Here is a 15,519-nt window from a genome sequence, read left to right as displayed (position 1 = left end):
AAGGACTCTTTAAAACAACACTTCAGCTCTGGTCACACTGATCAACATAACTGGTCTGCTCTGGCCTCCAGCCAGGAGGCCTGAAGACACACTATCCACAACACTGCAGATGTCTCTGAGAAGGCACGCAGGATGGCCTTGACAGCCTAAAGGCCCCCCTGCAACGAGCTGAGCAAACAAGGCAGCAACATCGACAACTCCTGATTTAAATCCTGGAAAACACAGAAAAGCTCAAAACGACCCTCACTGCTGCCATAGCAGATGCAAATGCAATTATTTGATGGTCTAAGGACCTCACCCCGGCACAAGCCTGCATTATCTCTAGCTAGTTATGTAACTAGCAACTTCTGTATCTGTCACAAAACTTGTTTCTCTACAGCGTCTTGCAGCTTTTCCACGAATTGTAAGAATGGTTCCCGGGCACCTGGATGCACAGTGGTGTACCTTGCTTCGGGCTCTGCCAACCTTGCAGTCTGCACCAATGTTTGCTGGCTTATGGTTTTTACTCGCTTTAAAACTGGTGATCTCCTGCGCAGATTACACAGCTAAGGAACAACAGCAGTGGAAAAACTCCACCTGAGACTTAACCTTCACAAATTTCTGAAACAAGGCAGAAATAGAACACCAAACCTACGCAAGAACCCCTTATTCAACCTCAGTTCAGATCAAACAGCTAGCCTGACAGGGCTAGTCCAGAAATAACCAAAGCCTCGTCACTCATGGTGGGAATTTGAAGAATTCATTTACCATTCAGAATAAGGATTCACTATGGTTCAACAGAATCATGTTACACATCTCTAAAATCTTGACACCGGCAGAAGGTATTTTTAAGTTTACACAGTCACACATTCATGTAGCTTTTCTCTTTCACACAATCTTTTTTCACACACTCTTAGGGGGCCACCTCAGACATCCATCATTCACACACATTTTCAAGTAGTCATTGGTTGTGCACTTCTTATCAGTTTCATAATTCAAAGGAAATTTATGGCATAGCTGCCATCAGCAATCTGCAAATCCTGCATAACTCTCCATGTAAAAGACAGATACAGCAGGAAAGAACAGAATATTATCTTGGAAATCTTCAACTCTTCTCATAGAGCAATGATATTCTATCATAAAGGCAATAAAACTACTTTTGCAGGGGGCAAGACTATATCCACTTCTGTTTCATCATTCCGTCTCCAAATCTTCTACCTGCACCCTGCCCCTGGGGGAAACAGCCAAATTTCATGTAAGAGAAGCAAAATAGCAAACTATAGGAAATTCTTAATAACCTTCTGTAATATGCAAAAAGCTAAGCACGGATGTTCCGTTATTTCTAATCTTGCTTCAAGGGATTTTTCGTCAGTCTCCCTGTTTTGAAGAAAACGTTTGAGAATGCCATGAGCACGCGGTATGCGTGACACCTATTGCTGTAAAAACAATGCAATCTTATTTGATTTATAAGTTGGGATATTGTTAATTTTAAGTTGTTTTTTCTCTTTTCCCTTTTTTCCGTGTTTTACCGTCTTTGCCTCCCCCCATGCTCCTCATTGCCGAAGGACGAAGGAGGGGAAGGAGGGGCCGGGCTCACCCAGAGAGATCAGCAGAAGGAACTTAATCACAGGGTCTGCTTAAGAAAAGACAAAACATAGGAGAGGCACGTTTTAGAGAGGGGGTGATTGGAGTAACGAGGAAAAAAGAGAAACAGCTTTCCCCCTCCCCCAGCTGCACCCCCCAAGGCTTTTGCTACCGTCATTAACTCGCCGCTCTAGGAAGAGGAGCGGCACCAGGGAAAAAACACTCGCTGCAAAGAAGGGAAGGGGAACGCACACCCCCCGGGACCATGGCTGTCAGCAGTGCGGGGGACACAGAGCCCCCCCCGCCGCCCACCGCGCCCGGGGCCGCCGGCGTGCACGCGCGCGGGCGCACCGCTCCGAGCCGGGGCCGCGCACCGCTCCGAGCGATATCACCGGCCCCGGCCCTGCGGCATCCGGGAGCGCTCCGAGCGATATCACCGGCCCCGGCTCTGCGGCATCCGGGAGCGCTCCGAGCGATATCACCGGCCCCGGCCCTGCGGCATCCGGGAGCGCTCCGAGCGATATCACCGGCCCCGGCTCTGCGGCATCCGGGAGCGCTCCGAGCGATATCACCGGCCCCGGCCCTGCGGCATCCGGGAGCGCTCCGAGCGATATCACCGGCCCCGGCCCTGCGGCATCCGGGAGCGCTCCGAGCGATATCACCGGCCCCGGCCCTGCGGCATCCGGGAGCGCTCCGAGCGATATCACCGGCCCCGGCCCTGCGGCATCCGGGAGCGCTCCGAGCGATATCACCGGCCCCGGCCCTGCGGCATCCGGGAGCGCTCCGAGCGATATCACCGGCCCCGGCCCTGCGGCATCCGGGAGCGCTCCGAGCGATATCACCGGCCCCGGCCCTGCGGCATCCGGGAGCGCTCCGAGCGATATCACCGGCCCCGGCTCTGCGGCATCCGGGAGCGCTCCGAGCGATATCACCGGCCCCGGCTCTGCGGCATCCGGGAGCGCTCCGAGCGATATCACCGGCCCCGGCTCTGCGGCATCCGGGAGCGCTCCGAGCGATATCACCGGCCCCGGCTCTGCGGCATCCGGGAGCGCTCCGAGCGATATCACCGGCCCCGGCTCTGCGGCATCCGGGAGCGCTCCGAGCCGGGACCGCGCAGGAACCGCGACCACCGCCACTGCCCCGCTGCCCAGCGCCGCCCCGCAGGCACTCAGCACGGCGGTGTAAGCACCCAGCGCCGTGAACACAGCCACAAACGCGCAGCGCAGTCCCGCAGCGCAGTTCAGATGAAAAGCTGGAAATGTCTTAAGGTGGAACTCAGTCATAGTGTTCGTAAAGTTCATCCCTGGTCCATCAGCAGTACTTTCACGCCGCAGCCGTCGTCTCCGATCGTCCTGGATATGCACTGCCGAGATGTTGCACCGCGTTCATGTTGGCGGGGCCGCTCGGTTGTCCCCGGCCCTGATCCGTGATTTCCTGTCCCGCTCCGGCTCCCTTCAACTCCGCTCGACTCCCTTTTTACACGATTTCTCCGTATGATGGTATCTAGTAGCATTCTAATGCCCTCCGACTGTGCTTTAATGTCTTTTACTGTTCCACATAACAATCGCCAAGTTGTAAGGAGGGAAGCAGCAACTTTTTCTCCCTTATAGGCAGCAGTAAAGAGCTTATCACTAAGTTATCACTAAGTTCTTTCCACGTAGAGATAGTAAAGGCAGTTACAGTGTTCGCTTCATATCCCTGGCCCTTACATGAAAGCAGCATCTGCCGCAAAGCCAGTTTGTCTAATTTTTCTTCCTTTTTAAGCAGGATAGACTTCCATATAGATGCAACATTAGATCCCTTTTGTTCTCGGTGGCTCACCTGTCCAGGCGTCTTGTCTGGTTGGCCTGGCAGTTTCTCCACTTCTGTCATGTTACACTGAGCTCCGTCTCCGCGGCAACCTCCCACAACTTAACCTCATAACATCTCCATTCTCTTTCATCAAAAACTGTATTAGGGTCCACAAAACAACTTTTAGCAACCCCCGTTGTAAGCAATCTTGGTAATTCTTTTTTCAAAGCTATACCCTTAAGTCCCCGCTTTTCTAAAAAGCACTGGAGTAATGAAAGCACCGCTTGTCTTTCCATACCCATAAATCTTCAGCGCACTTTGCAGCCCGTTACAAGACATCGGCGGTGTTGTCGGCCAGGACCCTTCTGTGAGGTCGCCTGGGGCACAGAGTCCAGCTCTTTTACCTCTTGTGCTGCTGCAAGACCGACCGGCTACTGCGTCAGACCGTGGCTTCGGGGAGTGCAGATTTAACTTACTCCCTGTTCAGGTTTCGGGGACCGCAGATTCAACTTAGTCCCTTGGGCCGCAGATTAAACTTAGCCCTTGGGGCTTACAGATTTAACTTAGCCCCTGGGGCTGCAGATTTAACTTAGCCCCTGTTCAAGCGCCATTTGTCGGAGGAGGGAAGAAAGAGACCCTCAATATGAGAATCAGCAAGCTTCATTTATTGATCATTGCTAACAGCTTAATATATGCTTTATAATTAGTTCATACATATTGCAAAAGCTAAGCTCATTATTGACTCTGGCTTAAATGTTGATCTCACCTCTTATACTCATTTCTTTGTTGACACAGGAGGTACTCAGTTGCTTTTTGTTTTGCTAATCACAATGTCCTGTTTGCCAACCAGCTAACAGGGTACAAGGGCACTGTAACCTCGCTAACTCAGATTTTCTCACCGCCTAGGCAAGCCCTGTTCTATAGCCAATTCCCTACAGGCAGGAGCTGCCGGAGCACGTGGTGGCCACCGACGTGGTCCCCAACGGGGACTGGACCTACCAGGTGCTGGTGCTGCTGGAAATCCCCCCCCGGCGCGGGGTCACCTACAGCTGCCAGGTGGAGCACGTCAGCCTGGAGCACCCCCTCAGCCGGCACTGGGGTACGGCCCGGCCCCCCCAGCACCGGGGGGGCAACTGGGGGCGACTGGGAGGGAGTTTGGTGGGTGCTGGGGGGGATGGGAGGGAGGTTGGAGGCTCCTAAAGGGGCTGGGAGGGGCTGGGTGGGATCCCTGCAGGGGCTGGGAAGGGACTGGCAGGACGTTTCAGGGACCCCCGGGTGGGCTGGGGGAGAGTGGGCCGGGCTCTGTGGGGTGCCGGGGGGTGCGTGGGAGGAGGTTTTGGGGGTGCTGACCCCCCCGGCTCCTCCCAGAGATGCCACCGGACACCGTCCACAGCAAGATCCTGGTGGGGGTCGGGGGCTTCGTCTTGGGCTTGGTCTTCCTGGCGCTGGGGCTCGGCTTCTACCTGCGGGAGAAGGTAAAGGGGGGTCCCCAAATGGGGGTCGTGTCCCCCCCCTTGCTGTCCCACAGCCTCTGGGCCCCCCCTGCCCCCCCAGCCCCTTTGCTCTCACCCCCTTTTCTCTCCCCACAGAGCTCCTGAGCCGCCAGCGGCCGCAGCCCCTCCCCGTGGCCTCGGGCCCAGCCGGGACCCCCCAAACCCTGCGCTCATTTGGGGGGGTCGCCTGTCCCCCCCTTCCCTGTGTTTCTTCCCACACTAACCAGCTGTTCCCAGTGTTCCCAGTAAAGCTTCTCAGTGCTCTGCAGTCCTGGGTGTTGGGGAGAGGTGGGGGGGGTGTGCAAAAATCCCAGGAATGGGGGAGGTTGGGCACTGCAACAACTACAGAATCCTGGGAGCAGCGGGGTTTTTGGCACTCCCAGACCCTAAAACTCCTGGGAACTGAGGGGTCTGGACACTCCCAGCCATTCAAACTAGTGGGAACAAGGGGTTGGGCACTCCCAAACCCACAAAATCCTGGAGAAAGGTTGTTTGGACACATCCAGACCAAAAACAGTGGACAAGAGGGACTGGACACTCTCAGACTCTAAAACTCCCGGGAACATTGGGGTTTAGGCACACTAAGACCCACAAAATCCCGGGAACTCGGGGTTTTGGGAAACATCAGCCCCTCAAAATCTGGGAACAGGGTGTTTGGGCACATTCAAACCCCAAAAATTCTGAGAACAGGGGGGTTTGGGTACTCCCAGACTCCCAAAATCCCAGCAACAGGGGGTTACTGGACACCCATGGACACCCAGAACCTCATTCCTACGTATCCAGGACACCCCAAACCCCATCCCCAGCAATCCGGGAACCCCCCAAACCCACCTCGGACCTCCCAAGGCCCGGGCGGGGTCAGCAGCAGCAGCAGCCAATGGGAGCGAGCGCTGTTTTTGCGTCATCAGTTGCCGGGTAGACGAGTCCCGAACTGAGCCCCGATCGGACTCAGCCAATCAGAGACCGCCCTGACCTCGTTTTTTGGTCAACGGGGGCACTCCCAGACCCCCAAAATCCTGGAGAAAGGTGGGTTTGGACACATCCAGACCCTAAAAATCCTTGGAACGGGGGTTTTGGAAGTTCCCAGCCCCCCCAGAAACCAAGGGACAGGGGAGTTGGGAGCAATCAGACACTAAAAATTTTGGGAACATGGGGGGGTGGGCTCTCCTAGACCCTAAAAATCCCAGGAATATGGGGTTTAGGGCACTCCCAGAGCCCAAAATATTGGAAAAGAGGGGCTTGGACACTCCCAGACTCCTTCAAAATCCTGGGAACCAAGGGGGTTGGGCACTCTCAGACCCACAAAATCCTGTGTACAGGGGGGTTTGGGCACCTTCAGACCCCCAAAATCTTGGAAAAAGATGGTTTGGGCACATCCAGAGGCAAAAAATCATGGGAAAAGGGGGGTTTGGGACATGTCAGTGCCCTAAAAACCCAGGAACACAGGGGTTGGGGTACTCCCAGACCCCCAAAACCATGGAAAAATGGGGTTTGGGCACTCCCAGAGACTAAAAATCCTGGGAACAAGGTGGTTGGGCACTCCCAGACCCCCAAAATCCCGGGAACAGGGGGGTTGGGACAAACCCAGACCCCAAAAATCCCGGAAAAGGGAAGTCGAGCTGCACCCAGACGCCCAAAACCGCAGGAACGGGGGTGTGTGGGCACACCCAGGTGCCCAAAATCCCCGGAAAACGAGGATTTCTCACCCCCTTCTTCCCCATCACCGCATTCCCACCTATCCAGGTCACCTCAAACCCCATTCCTAAAAATCCGGGACCCCCAAAAACCCACCTTGGACCCCCAAAATCCCGGGAACAGGGGGGTTGGGGCTCTCCCAGACCATAAAAATCATGGGAAGAGGTGGTTTGGGCACATCCAGAGCACAAAAATCTTAGGAACGAGGGGGTCGGGGCACTCCCAGAGCCCAAACTATTGGAAAAGAGGGGCTTGGACAGTCCCAGACTCCATCAAAATCCTGGGAACAGGGGGGGTTTGGACACCTTCAGACCCTCAAAATTTTGGGAACAGGGGGGTTAGGACACTTCCAGACCCCAAAACATTGGAAAAGAGGGCTTTGGACACTCCCAGACCCCAAAACATTGGAAAAGAGGGGTTTGGACACTCCCAGACCCTAAAACTCCTGGGAACAGGGGGGTTTGGGCACTCCCAGACTCCCAAAATCCCGGGAACAAGGGGTTATTGGACACCCACACCCACCCAGAACCCCATTCCAACGCATCCAGATCACCTTAAATGCCATCTCCAGGAATCCGGGACCCCCCAAAACCCACCTTGGACCGCCCCCAGCCCCGGGGCTGCCGCGGGGGCCCCCAACGGCCCTCAGCCAATCCCGAAGCGCCCACGCCGCCCGCGCCCAATCCCAGCGCGCCGCGCTGATGACTCATCAGTCGCCGGGAAGACCAGGCTCCAACACGGCCCCAAACCGGCGCCGGGCTTTTGCCCTCAGCCAATCCGAGCGCGCCCAAAAACCCCCAAAACGGCGCCGCCCGGCTGGTTTGGGGCTGTCAGCAGCTGTCCGGCGCTGGGCATGGAGCGTGTGCGGGGAGCTGGGGCCGTGCTGGCGGTGCTGGTGGTGCTGGGAGCCCCCCGGCTGCGGGCGAGGAGCTGTCGGGTGAGCGGGGGGGGCGGGCAGGGGGTTCGGGTGGGAAAGGGGAGGAAAAAAGGGAGAAAAGAGGGGTTGGGAGCCCCAAAAATATCAGTGCGGGGGGGGGGCGGAAGGCCCGGAGTGAGTGGGAGGGGGGTAGGAGCCCCAAAGTGAGGGCGGGGGGTTCTGGGGATTGTGGGGCCGGTGGGAAAGGGGTGGGAGAGGGGGGCAAGGGGGTGTGGGAGAGCAGGCAGAGGGGTGCCCTGGGGGTCCCTGGGTGTCCCTTGAGCCTTGGAGCGGTTCCCTGGGGCTCTGGGGGGGGTCGGATCGATATTGGGGGGGTCCCGAACCCCCCTGTCCATCCGCGGGGGGCTGATGGGGGGGTTCCCCCCCAGCCAAGAGCCGGTGCCGGGGGGTCTGTGGGGCAGAGATGGGAGGGAAAGGGGGGTCCGGGGTAGCCCCCTGAGCTCCCACCCTGCTGTAGGGAGCTGGGGGATGATGGGGAGGGGAAGGGGCAGCCCCTGACCCATGTCCTGCACACACAGGGGTGTTCCAGTTTCTAGGAAAGTCTGAGTGTCAATTCATCAACGGCACCGAGCGGGTGAGGCTCGTGCAGAGGCACATCTACAACCAGGAGCAGCTCCTGCACTTCGACAGCGATTTGGGGGTCTATGTGGGGGACACCCCATATGGGGAGAGCCTGGCCAAACAATGGAACCATGAACCAGAAGAGCTGGAACTCATACGGTCTATGGTTGACGTGTTCTGCCGTCACAACTACGAGGTGTTCACCCCGTTCATTGTGAAACCCAGAGGTGAGTGTGGGGCAGAGCGGGTCCCCTCGTCCCCTGCCCCGGAATGACCCTGGAGCCCCTCGGGCCCTCCCTGGGAATCACCCCAGACCCCTCAGCCCTCCCTGTGTCCATCCCATGGCCTTTGGCCCTTCCAGTTCTTCCCAGTTCTTTCCAGTCTCTCCCAGTCCTTCCAATGCCCCCTACTCTCTCCTAGTGTATTCCAGTTTTTCAAAGTCCATCCCAGTCCATCCCAGTCCATCCCAGTCTCTCCCAGTGCCCCCCCGCGTCTCGACCCCGCTGGGGCCACCGAGCTCACGCCCCTCAGCCAATCCCAGCGCGTCTCTCTGATGACGCTCCAGTTGCCAGGCAGACCCAAAGCAAAGACTTCCCTCACCACGACTCAGCCTCCCAGTCCCGAGAGCTTCCTTCCCAGTCCACACCAGTCACTCCCAGTCCTTCCCAGTCACTCCCAGTCATTCCTAGTCCCCATCACTTCACTCCCAGACCCTCTCAGTCCATTCCCAGCCGTTTTCACTTCACTCCCACATCTCCCAACTCTCTCCCCAGTGTCCCCCCAGCCCATCCCCTTCTCCCCCACTCTATTCCCAGTCCCTCCCAGTGCCATCCCAGTCCCTCACACTGCCATCCCAGTCCCTCCCAATGCCCTCCAAGCCCTCTCCCCTCCCTCCCAGTGCCCCCCGGCTCAACCCAGTGTCTCCCCCGTCCCTCCCAGTGCCCCCCAGCGTGTCCATCTCGCTGGTGCCGTCGAGCTCCCAGCCCGGCCCCGGCCGCCTGCTCTGCTCCGGGATGGATTTCTACCCTGCGCCAGTGCAGGTGAGGTGGTTCCAGGATGGGCAGGAGCTGCCGGAGCACGTGGTGGCCACCGACGTGGTCCCCAACGGGGACTGGACCTACCAGGTGCTGGTGCTGCTGGAAATCCCCCCCCGGCGCGGGGTCACCTACAGCTGCCAGGTGGAGCACGTCAGCCTGGAGCACCCCCTCAGCCGGCACTGGGGTACGGCCCGGCCCCCCCAGCACCGGGGGGGCAACTGGGGGCGACTGGGAGGGAGTTTGGTGGGTGCTGGGGGTGATGGGAGGGGGGTTGGAGGGTCCTAAAGGGTCTGAGAGGGGCTGGGTGGGATCCCTGCAGGGGCTGGGAAGGGACTGGCAGGAGGTTGGAGGGACCCCCGGGTGGGCTGGGGGAGAGCGGGCCGGGCTCTGTGGGGTGCCGGGGGGTGCGTGGGAGGAGGTTTTGGGGGTGCTGACCCCCCCGGCTCCCCCCAGAGATGCCACCGGACACCGTCCGCAGCAAGATCCTGGTGGGGGTCGGGGGCTTCGTCTTGGGCTTGGTCTTCCTGGCGCTGGGGCTCGGCTTCTACCTGCGGGAGAAGGTAAAGGGGGGTCCCTAAATAGGGGTCGTGTCCCCCCCCTTGCTCTCCCACAGCCTCTGGACCCCCCTGCCCCTCCAGCCCGCTCTCACCCCTTTTTCTCTCCCCACAGAGCTCCTGAGCCGCCGGCGGCCGCAGCCCCTCCCCGTGGCCTCGGGCCCAGCCGGGACCTCCCAATTTTTCCCTGCCCGCACTTTTGGGGGTCGTGTGTCCCCCCCAGCCCTCTCAGAGAGAATTAAATAAAGGAGCGTTTGCACTGCCTCTTTCTGCAGACCCCGATTCTCCTTTCTTCAGCCGACTCACCTGATCAGGGTAAGATTTCTTTTTCCCCACGCGCATGACTTTGTTCCGTAGTGCCGGGGTCACGCTACCTGTAAACGGCTGCTTCTCCCACGTCCTTCTGTTCGCCTTACGTCCCTCAGAACTCGACGAAGAGGAAGTCCCGTCCTGTTTCGGGCACCAGTTATCGATGGGGAGGCACGAACATAAGCTCACAGACCCTTAGGATCGGCAATATGTCAATTTATTATTTAAATCAGTTAACTTTTATACAGTTTATTTGTTTAAGGCACATGCTTACAATAAGGTGATTGGATAGCTCAGTCTGTGCACGTGTCTCATGTCCCCAGTTCATTGGACCTGATGTTCTGTCCACGCGATCTGAAATCATCCTTGGCATAGAAACCTCTTTCTAATTAATCTGCTTTTAGAGTTTTACTAAATTTGCAGGTGTTTCATTATCTTCAGTTTCTCAAGGTTTTCTTTCTATAAACATATCATGTTCTCAAACCTTATAATTAGACACACAGCTAACAAGTATAAGCATCACATATTTTCACACAGTCTATAAGTAGAAACAATACACACTTGACACTTCCATGGCAAGCAAGGCCTACAGAGTGCAGGAAAAACTGTTCACAGAAATCTCTGTGTCCGGTGACACTAAACTCCTGCTCCCAGAGGAGCCTGGGGGCAGCTGGATCCAATCTCAGCCTTGCATTGTGCCAATGGTTTGAATTTAAGGAATTATAGAGATGGGATTGAACCAGTTTTGTCCCATAGGTTTTAATGATGGAAAAGCAGTTATATTTATATCAATTAACTACTTATTCTTAATAATGATCAGACAAAAGGACTAAACCAGAATTATTTACTACACAACATACACACTAAAACTACCAGTAGTAGAGGATAAGATAGGACAGGGCACTACACTAAAGCAATTGTTGAAGCAATTCTACTAAAGGTGGCAATCAAGCAAGAATTCTTAATTAGAGATGGATGGAACTCCCCCAGACCAGCGCTCGTGGGGAGATCTCTGCTCTCAACCTCCAGCAGTGACCTTGGGGGGTCCCCAGCCAAGGCAGGAATCTCCACACACCCCCAAGAAGGGTTCTGTTGGAAGAACCTGCCCCTGGGAAAGGGGACTGGCCCTTTCTGGTAGAAACCCATGGACTGACAGGCCTTGGACTCCAGGGCTTCCCTCACCATCAGGGGCTTCATTTGGGGTGAAACCAGTCTGGGTTCCAACATCTCCTGCCTTGGCCTGGCCCCCTCTCAGCTCAGCACTGACCCCTTTGCAAATGGGGCATTGTCTTGGTGCCATTGCAGGGGGATGTCCTGCCCCAGTGTCCCAGTGTTCCTTTAATTGCCAGAGGCCCTGCAGTGTCCCAGTGGCCCCTTGATTCCATGACCTTCTGAAACACCTCAGGGTTCCTTTGGTTCCATGAGGCCCCCATGTCCCAAAGGCCCCTGGATTCCAGGAATTCCGCAGTGTCACAAGGTTCCTTTTTTTCCATAGGGCCCTGCAGTGTCCCAGTTGTGCCTTGATTCCAGGAGTATCCAAATTCTCCCGGGGTTCCTTTGGTCTCAGGAGGTCCCGCAGTGTCCCAGCGGCCCCTTCATTCCAGGCAGGCCCAGGGAGACGAAGCCAAAGACGGAGCCCCGACCCCGTCAGCATCTTGGGGGGCGGGGGGGCAGGACCTGGGAAACGGCTGGGAAGGGACTGGGATGGACTGGGATGGAGTGGGATGGGACTGATGGATTGGGATGCATTGGGACTGACTGGGATGGACTGGGATGGATTGGGATGGACTGGGATGGAGTGGGATGGAGTGGGACAGACTGGGATGGACTGGGACTGACTGGGATGGATTGGAATGGACTGGGATGGACTGGATACACTAGGACCAGGACTGGGACCCAGCAGGACCCCCCGGGAGCAGGATCTGAGAACACTGGGACCCTCCAGGACCAGAACTGGGGCAACAGGGATCAGACTGGGAGCAACTGGGACCACACTGAGGGCTACTGGGAGCAACTGGAGGCCACATAGGATATAGTGGGAGTGCCTTGGAGTCACTGGGATCATACTGGTGGAAACTGGAATGTTACTGGGGCATCTGGGAGTGACTGGGAAGGACTAGGAGCATGCTGAGGGCTCTACTGGGATATACTGGGAGTGTCTGCAACCATGGTGGGGGTGACTGGGACCATACTGGGAGTGACTGGGACTACGGGAAGGGGAATTAGGACCAGGCTGGGGGCAACTGGAAGGAACTGTGAGTGACTGGATCTACAAGAGAAGCAACTGGGATTGACTGGGACTGTCAGGTGGGAAGACCGGGATCATACTTGGAGTGACTGGATCTGTGCTAGGGGCAACTGGGAGCAACTGGGAGCATGATGGGGACAACTGGGATCATCCTGGGATCATGGTGGGAGAAGCTTGGCCCATGCTGGGAGCAACTGAGACCACACTGAGGGTGACTGGGGTCATCCTGGGATCATACCAGGAGTGAGTGGGATCATGCAGGAGGTGATTGGGATCATACTGGGAGCAACTGGGAGTGCACTGGGGATGACTGGAAGCGACTGTGAGGAACTGGGATCATGCTGGAAGCTTCTGGGGGCAACTGGGAATGAGTGGGATCACATGGGGGAAACTGGGAGCAACTGGGAGAGACCAGGAGTGACTGGGATCATCCTGGGACTGACTGGGCGCTGAATCCGAAAAATCGGTCCCAGAAACTGCTCAGAGACTTTTTTATCTTTAAGCAGCAAGGTATTTGTTTATTCAACGTTGGGAGCAAGCCAGCTGGCGCTGGACAAACTTGCTGGAAGGCTTCACACAAAATCAGCATTTTTCTACAATCTTCAGCTGGGATTAAATGCATATTCAAGTGATTACAACATCTATCGATGCATATTAATAACAGGCGGAGTAGAGGTGGAGCTCAGGCGGGGCTTGGGGCGGTGTTTCTCTTGGCCCTCAATCCTGAGGGTACTTCCACTCTTCCTCCATGGCTCTGGGGGCTTCAACTCATCTTCCTCAGCTTGACCTTCCTTCTCTTCCGTTCTTCTTCACCTGCTCACTGAAGCTTGGAAAAAGCCCTGGCTCCTGGCCTATTCCTCCTATTCCAATGTCTCCCTGATCCTGCTGTCTCTCTAATTTATCCCCTCGAGGCCTAGGACATGTTCCTGTACTATTCTCTGAAGCTTTGCTCCAGTCAGTAGAACAGAACGAGCACAGATGGTCTTGGATGTTGGTAGCTTGTTAGCAGGCCCCAATTTCTTAGTTAACTCTTTTGGGCCTGGCCTCCTGTTTCCCCAGGGACACAGCCCGGGCCCGGCTGTTCCCATTCCCATTCCACGGGTTTGCATTCCTGTTCCAGGTGTTCCCATCCCATTCTAGTTGTTCCCATCCCATTCCAGGTGTCCCCATTCCCATTCCAGGAGTTCCCATTCCCATTCCATGTGTTCCCATTCCCATTCCATGTGTTCCAATTCCCTTTCCAGGTGTTCCATCCCATTCTAGGTGTCCCCATTCCCATTCCTATTGTCGCTCCTCGCATTCCTGGTGTTCCCATCCCACTCCTGTTTTCCCCATTCCCAGTTCTTGGTGTTCCCATTCATATTCCAGGTGTTCCCATCCCACCTCTGTTTTCCCTATTCCCATTCCAGGTGTTCCCATTCTCATTCCAGGTGTCCCCCTGCCAATTCCTGGTGTGCTCAGTCTGCTCCCAATGTTCCCATTCTCATTCCAGGTGTTCCCATTCCCATTCCTGGTGTCCCCAACCTGCTCCCAATGTTCCCATTCCCATTCCAGGTGTCCCCATTCCAATCCCAGGTGATCCCATTCCCATTCCTGGTGTCCCCAACCTGCTCCCGATGTTGCCATTCCCATTCCCAATGTTCCCATTCCCATTCCAGGTGTCCCCATTCCCATTCCTGGTGTCCCCATTTCGATTCCTGGTGTCCCCATTCCCATTCCAGGTGTTCCCACTCCAGGTGTTTCCATTCCAGTTCCAGGTGTCCCCATTTCCATTCCAGGTGTTTCCATTCCCATTCCTGGTGTCCCCATTTCCATTCCAGGTGTTCCCATTCCCATTACTAGTGTTCCCATTCCAGGTGTCTCCATTCCAATTCCAGGTGTTCCTATTCCCATTCCAGGTGTTCCCACTCCAGGTGTTTCCATTCCAGTTCCAGGTGTTCCCATTCCCATTCCTGGTGTCCCCATTTCCATTCCAGGTGTTCCCATTCCCATTCCAGGTGTTCCCATTCCCATTACTAGTGTTCCCACTCCAGGTGTTTCCATTCCAGTTAGAGGTGTTCCCATTCCCATTCCTGGTGTCCCCATTTCCATTCCAGGTGTTTCCATTCCCATTCCTGGTGTCCCCATTTCCATTCCAGGTGTTCCCTTTCCCATTACTAGTGTTCCCATTCCTGGTGTCTCCATTCCAATTCCAGGTGTTCCTATTACCATTCCAGGTGTTCCCACTCCAGGTGTTTCCATTCCAGTTCCAGGTGTTCCCATTCCCATTCCTGGTGTCCCCATTTCCATTCCAGGTGTTCCCAATCCAATTCCAGGTGTCTCCATTCCAATTCCTGGTGTTTCCATTCCCATTCCTGGTGTCCCCATTCCCATTCCAGGTGTTCCCACTCCAGGTGTTTCCATTCCAGTTCCAGGTGTTCCCATTCCCATTCCTGGTGTCCCCATTTCCATTCCAGGTGTTCCCATTCCAATTCCTGGTGTCCCCATTCTCATTCCAGGTGTTCCCATTCCCATTCCTGGTGTCCCCATTTCCATTCCAGGTGTTCCCATTCCAATTCCAGGTGTCTCCATTCCAATTCCTGGTGTCCCCATTCCCATTCCAGGTGTTCCCACTCCAGGTGTTTCCATTCCAGTTCCAGGTGTCCCCATTTCCATTCCAGGTGTTCCCATTCCAGTTCCTGGTGTCCCCATTTCCATTCCAGGTGTTCCCATTCCCATTCCAGGTGTTTCCATTCCCATTCCTGGTGTCCCAATTCCCATTCCAGGTGTTCCCACTCCAGGTGTTTCCATTCCAGTTCCAGGTGTCCCCATTTCCATTCCAGGTGTTCCCATTCCCATTCCTGGTGTCCCCATTCCCATTCCAGGTGTTCCTATTCCCATTCCAGGTGTTCCCACTCCAGGTGTTTCCATTCCAGTTCCAGGTGTTCCCATTCCCATTCCTGGTGTCCCCATTTCCATTCCAGGTGTTCCCATTCCAATTCCAGATGTCTCCATTCCAGTTTCAGGTGTTCCCATTCCCATTCCAGGTGTTCCCATTTCCATTCCAGGTGTCCCCATTCCAGGTGTCTCCATTCCAATTCCAGGTGTCCCCATTTCCATTCCAGGTGTTCCTATTCCCATTCCAGGTGTTCCCACTCCAGGTGTTTGCATTCCAGTTCCAGGTGTTCCCATTCCCATTCCAGGTGTCTCCATTCCAATTCCAGGTGTCCCCATTTCCATTCCTGGTGTTCCCATTTCCATTCCAGGTGTTCCCATTCCCATTCCAGGTGTTTCCATTCCCATTCCTGCTGCCCCCATTCCTATTCCAGGTGTTCCTATTCCCATTCCTGGT

At 55.8% G+C, this 15,519-nt stretch overlaps 1 protein-coding gene across 3 annotated transcripts in view; it reads left to right on the top strand.

The window, feature by feature from the left end:
• LOC127462952 (class II histocompatibility antigen, B-L beta chain-like) overlaps positions 1-9,802 on the top strand; it is an 82,619-nt gene extending 72,817 nt beyond the window's left edge. For 2 of the 3 annotated variants that reach the window (XM_051771901.1, XM_051771899.1), the window contains exon 5: positions 4,944-5,061. In XM_051771901.1, the coding sequence (XP_051627861.1) occupies positions 4,944-4,952 (9 nt within the window). In that variant the 3' untranslated portion in view covers positions 4,953-5,061. Of the gene's footprint in view, positions 1-4,943; positions 5,062-9,085; positions 9,262-9,530; positions 9,638-9,746 lie in introns of those variants that run through there. The other variant, XM_051771898.1, reaches the window with a different exon arrangement.
• The last annotated feature ends 5,717 nt before the right edge of the window (positions 9,803-15,519 follow it).

Source organism: Manacus candei, unplaced genomic scaffold (genome assembly GCF_025592945.1).
Source record: "Manacus candei isolate 608988 ecotype Guabito, Panama unplaced genomic scaffold, ASM2559294v1 h1tg000147l, whole genome shotgun sequence".
Taxonomy (NCBI): Eukaryota; Metazoa; Chordata; class Aves; order Passeriformes; family Pipridae; genus Manacus; species Manacus candei.
Note: the sequence above shows the minus strand (reverse complement) of the source record. Positions and strands in the feature narration are given on the sequence as shown.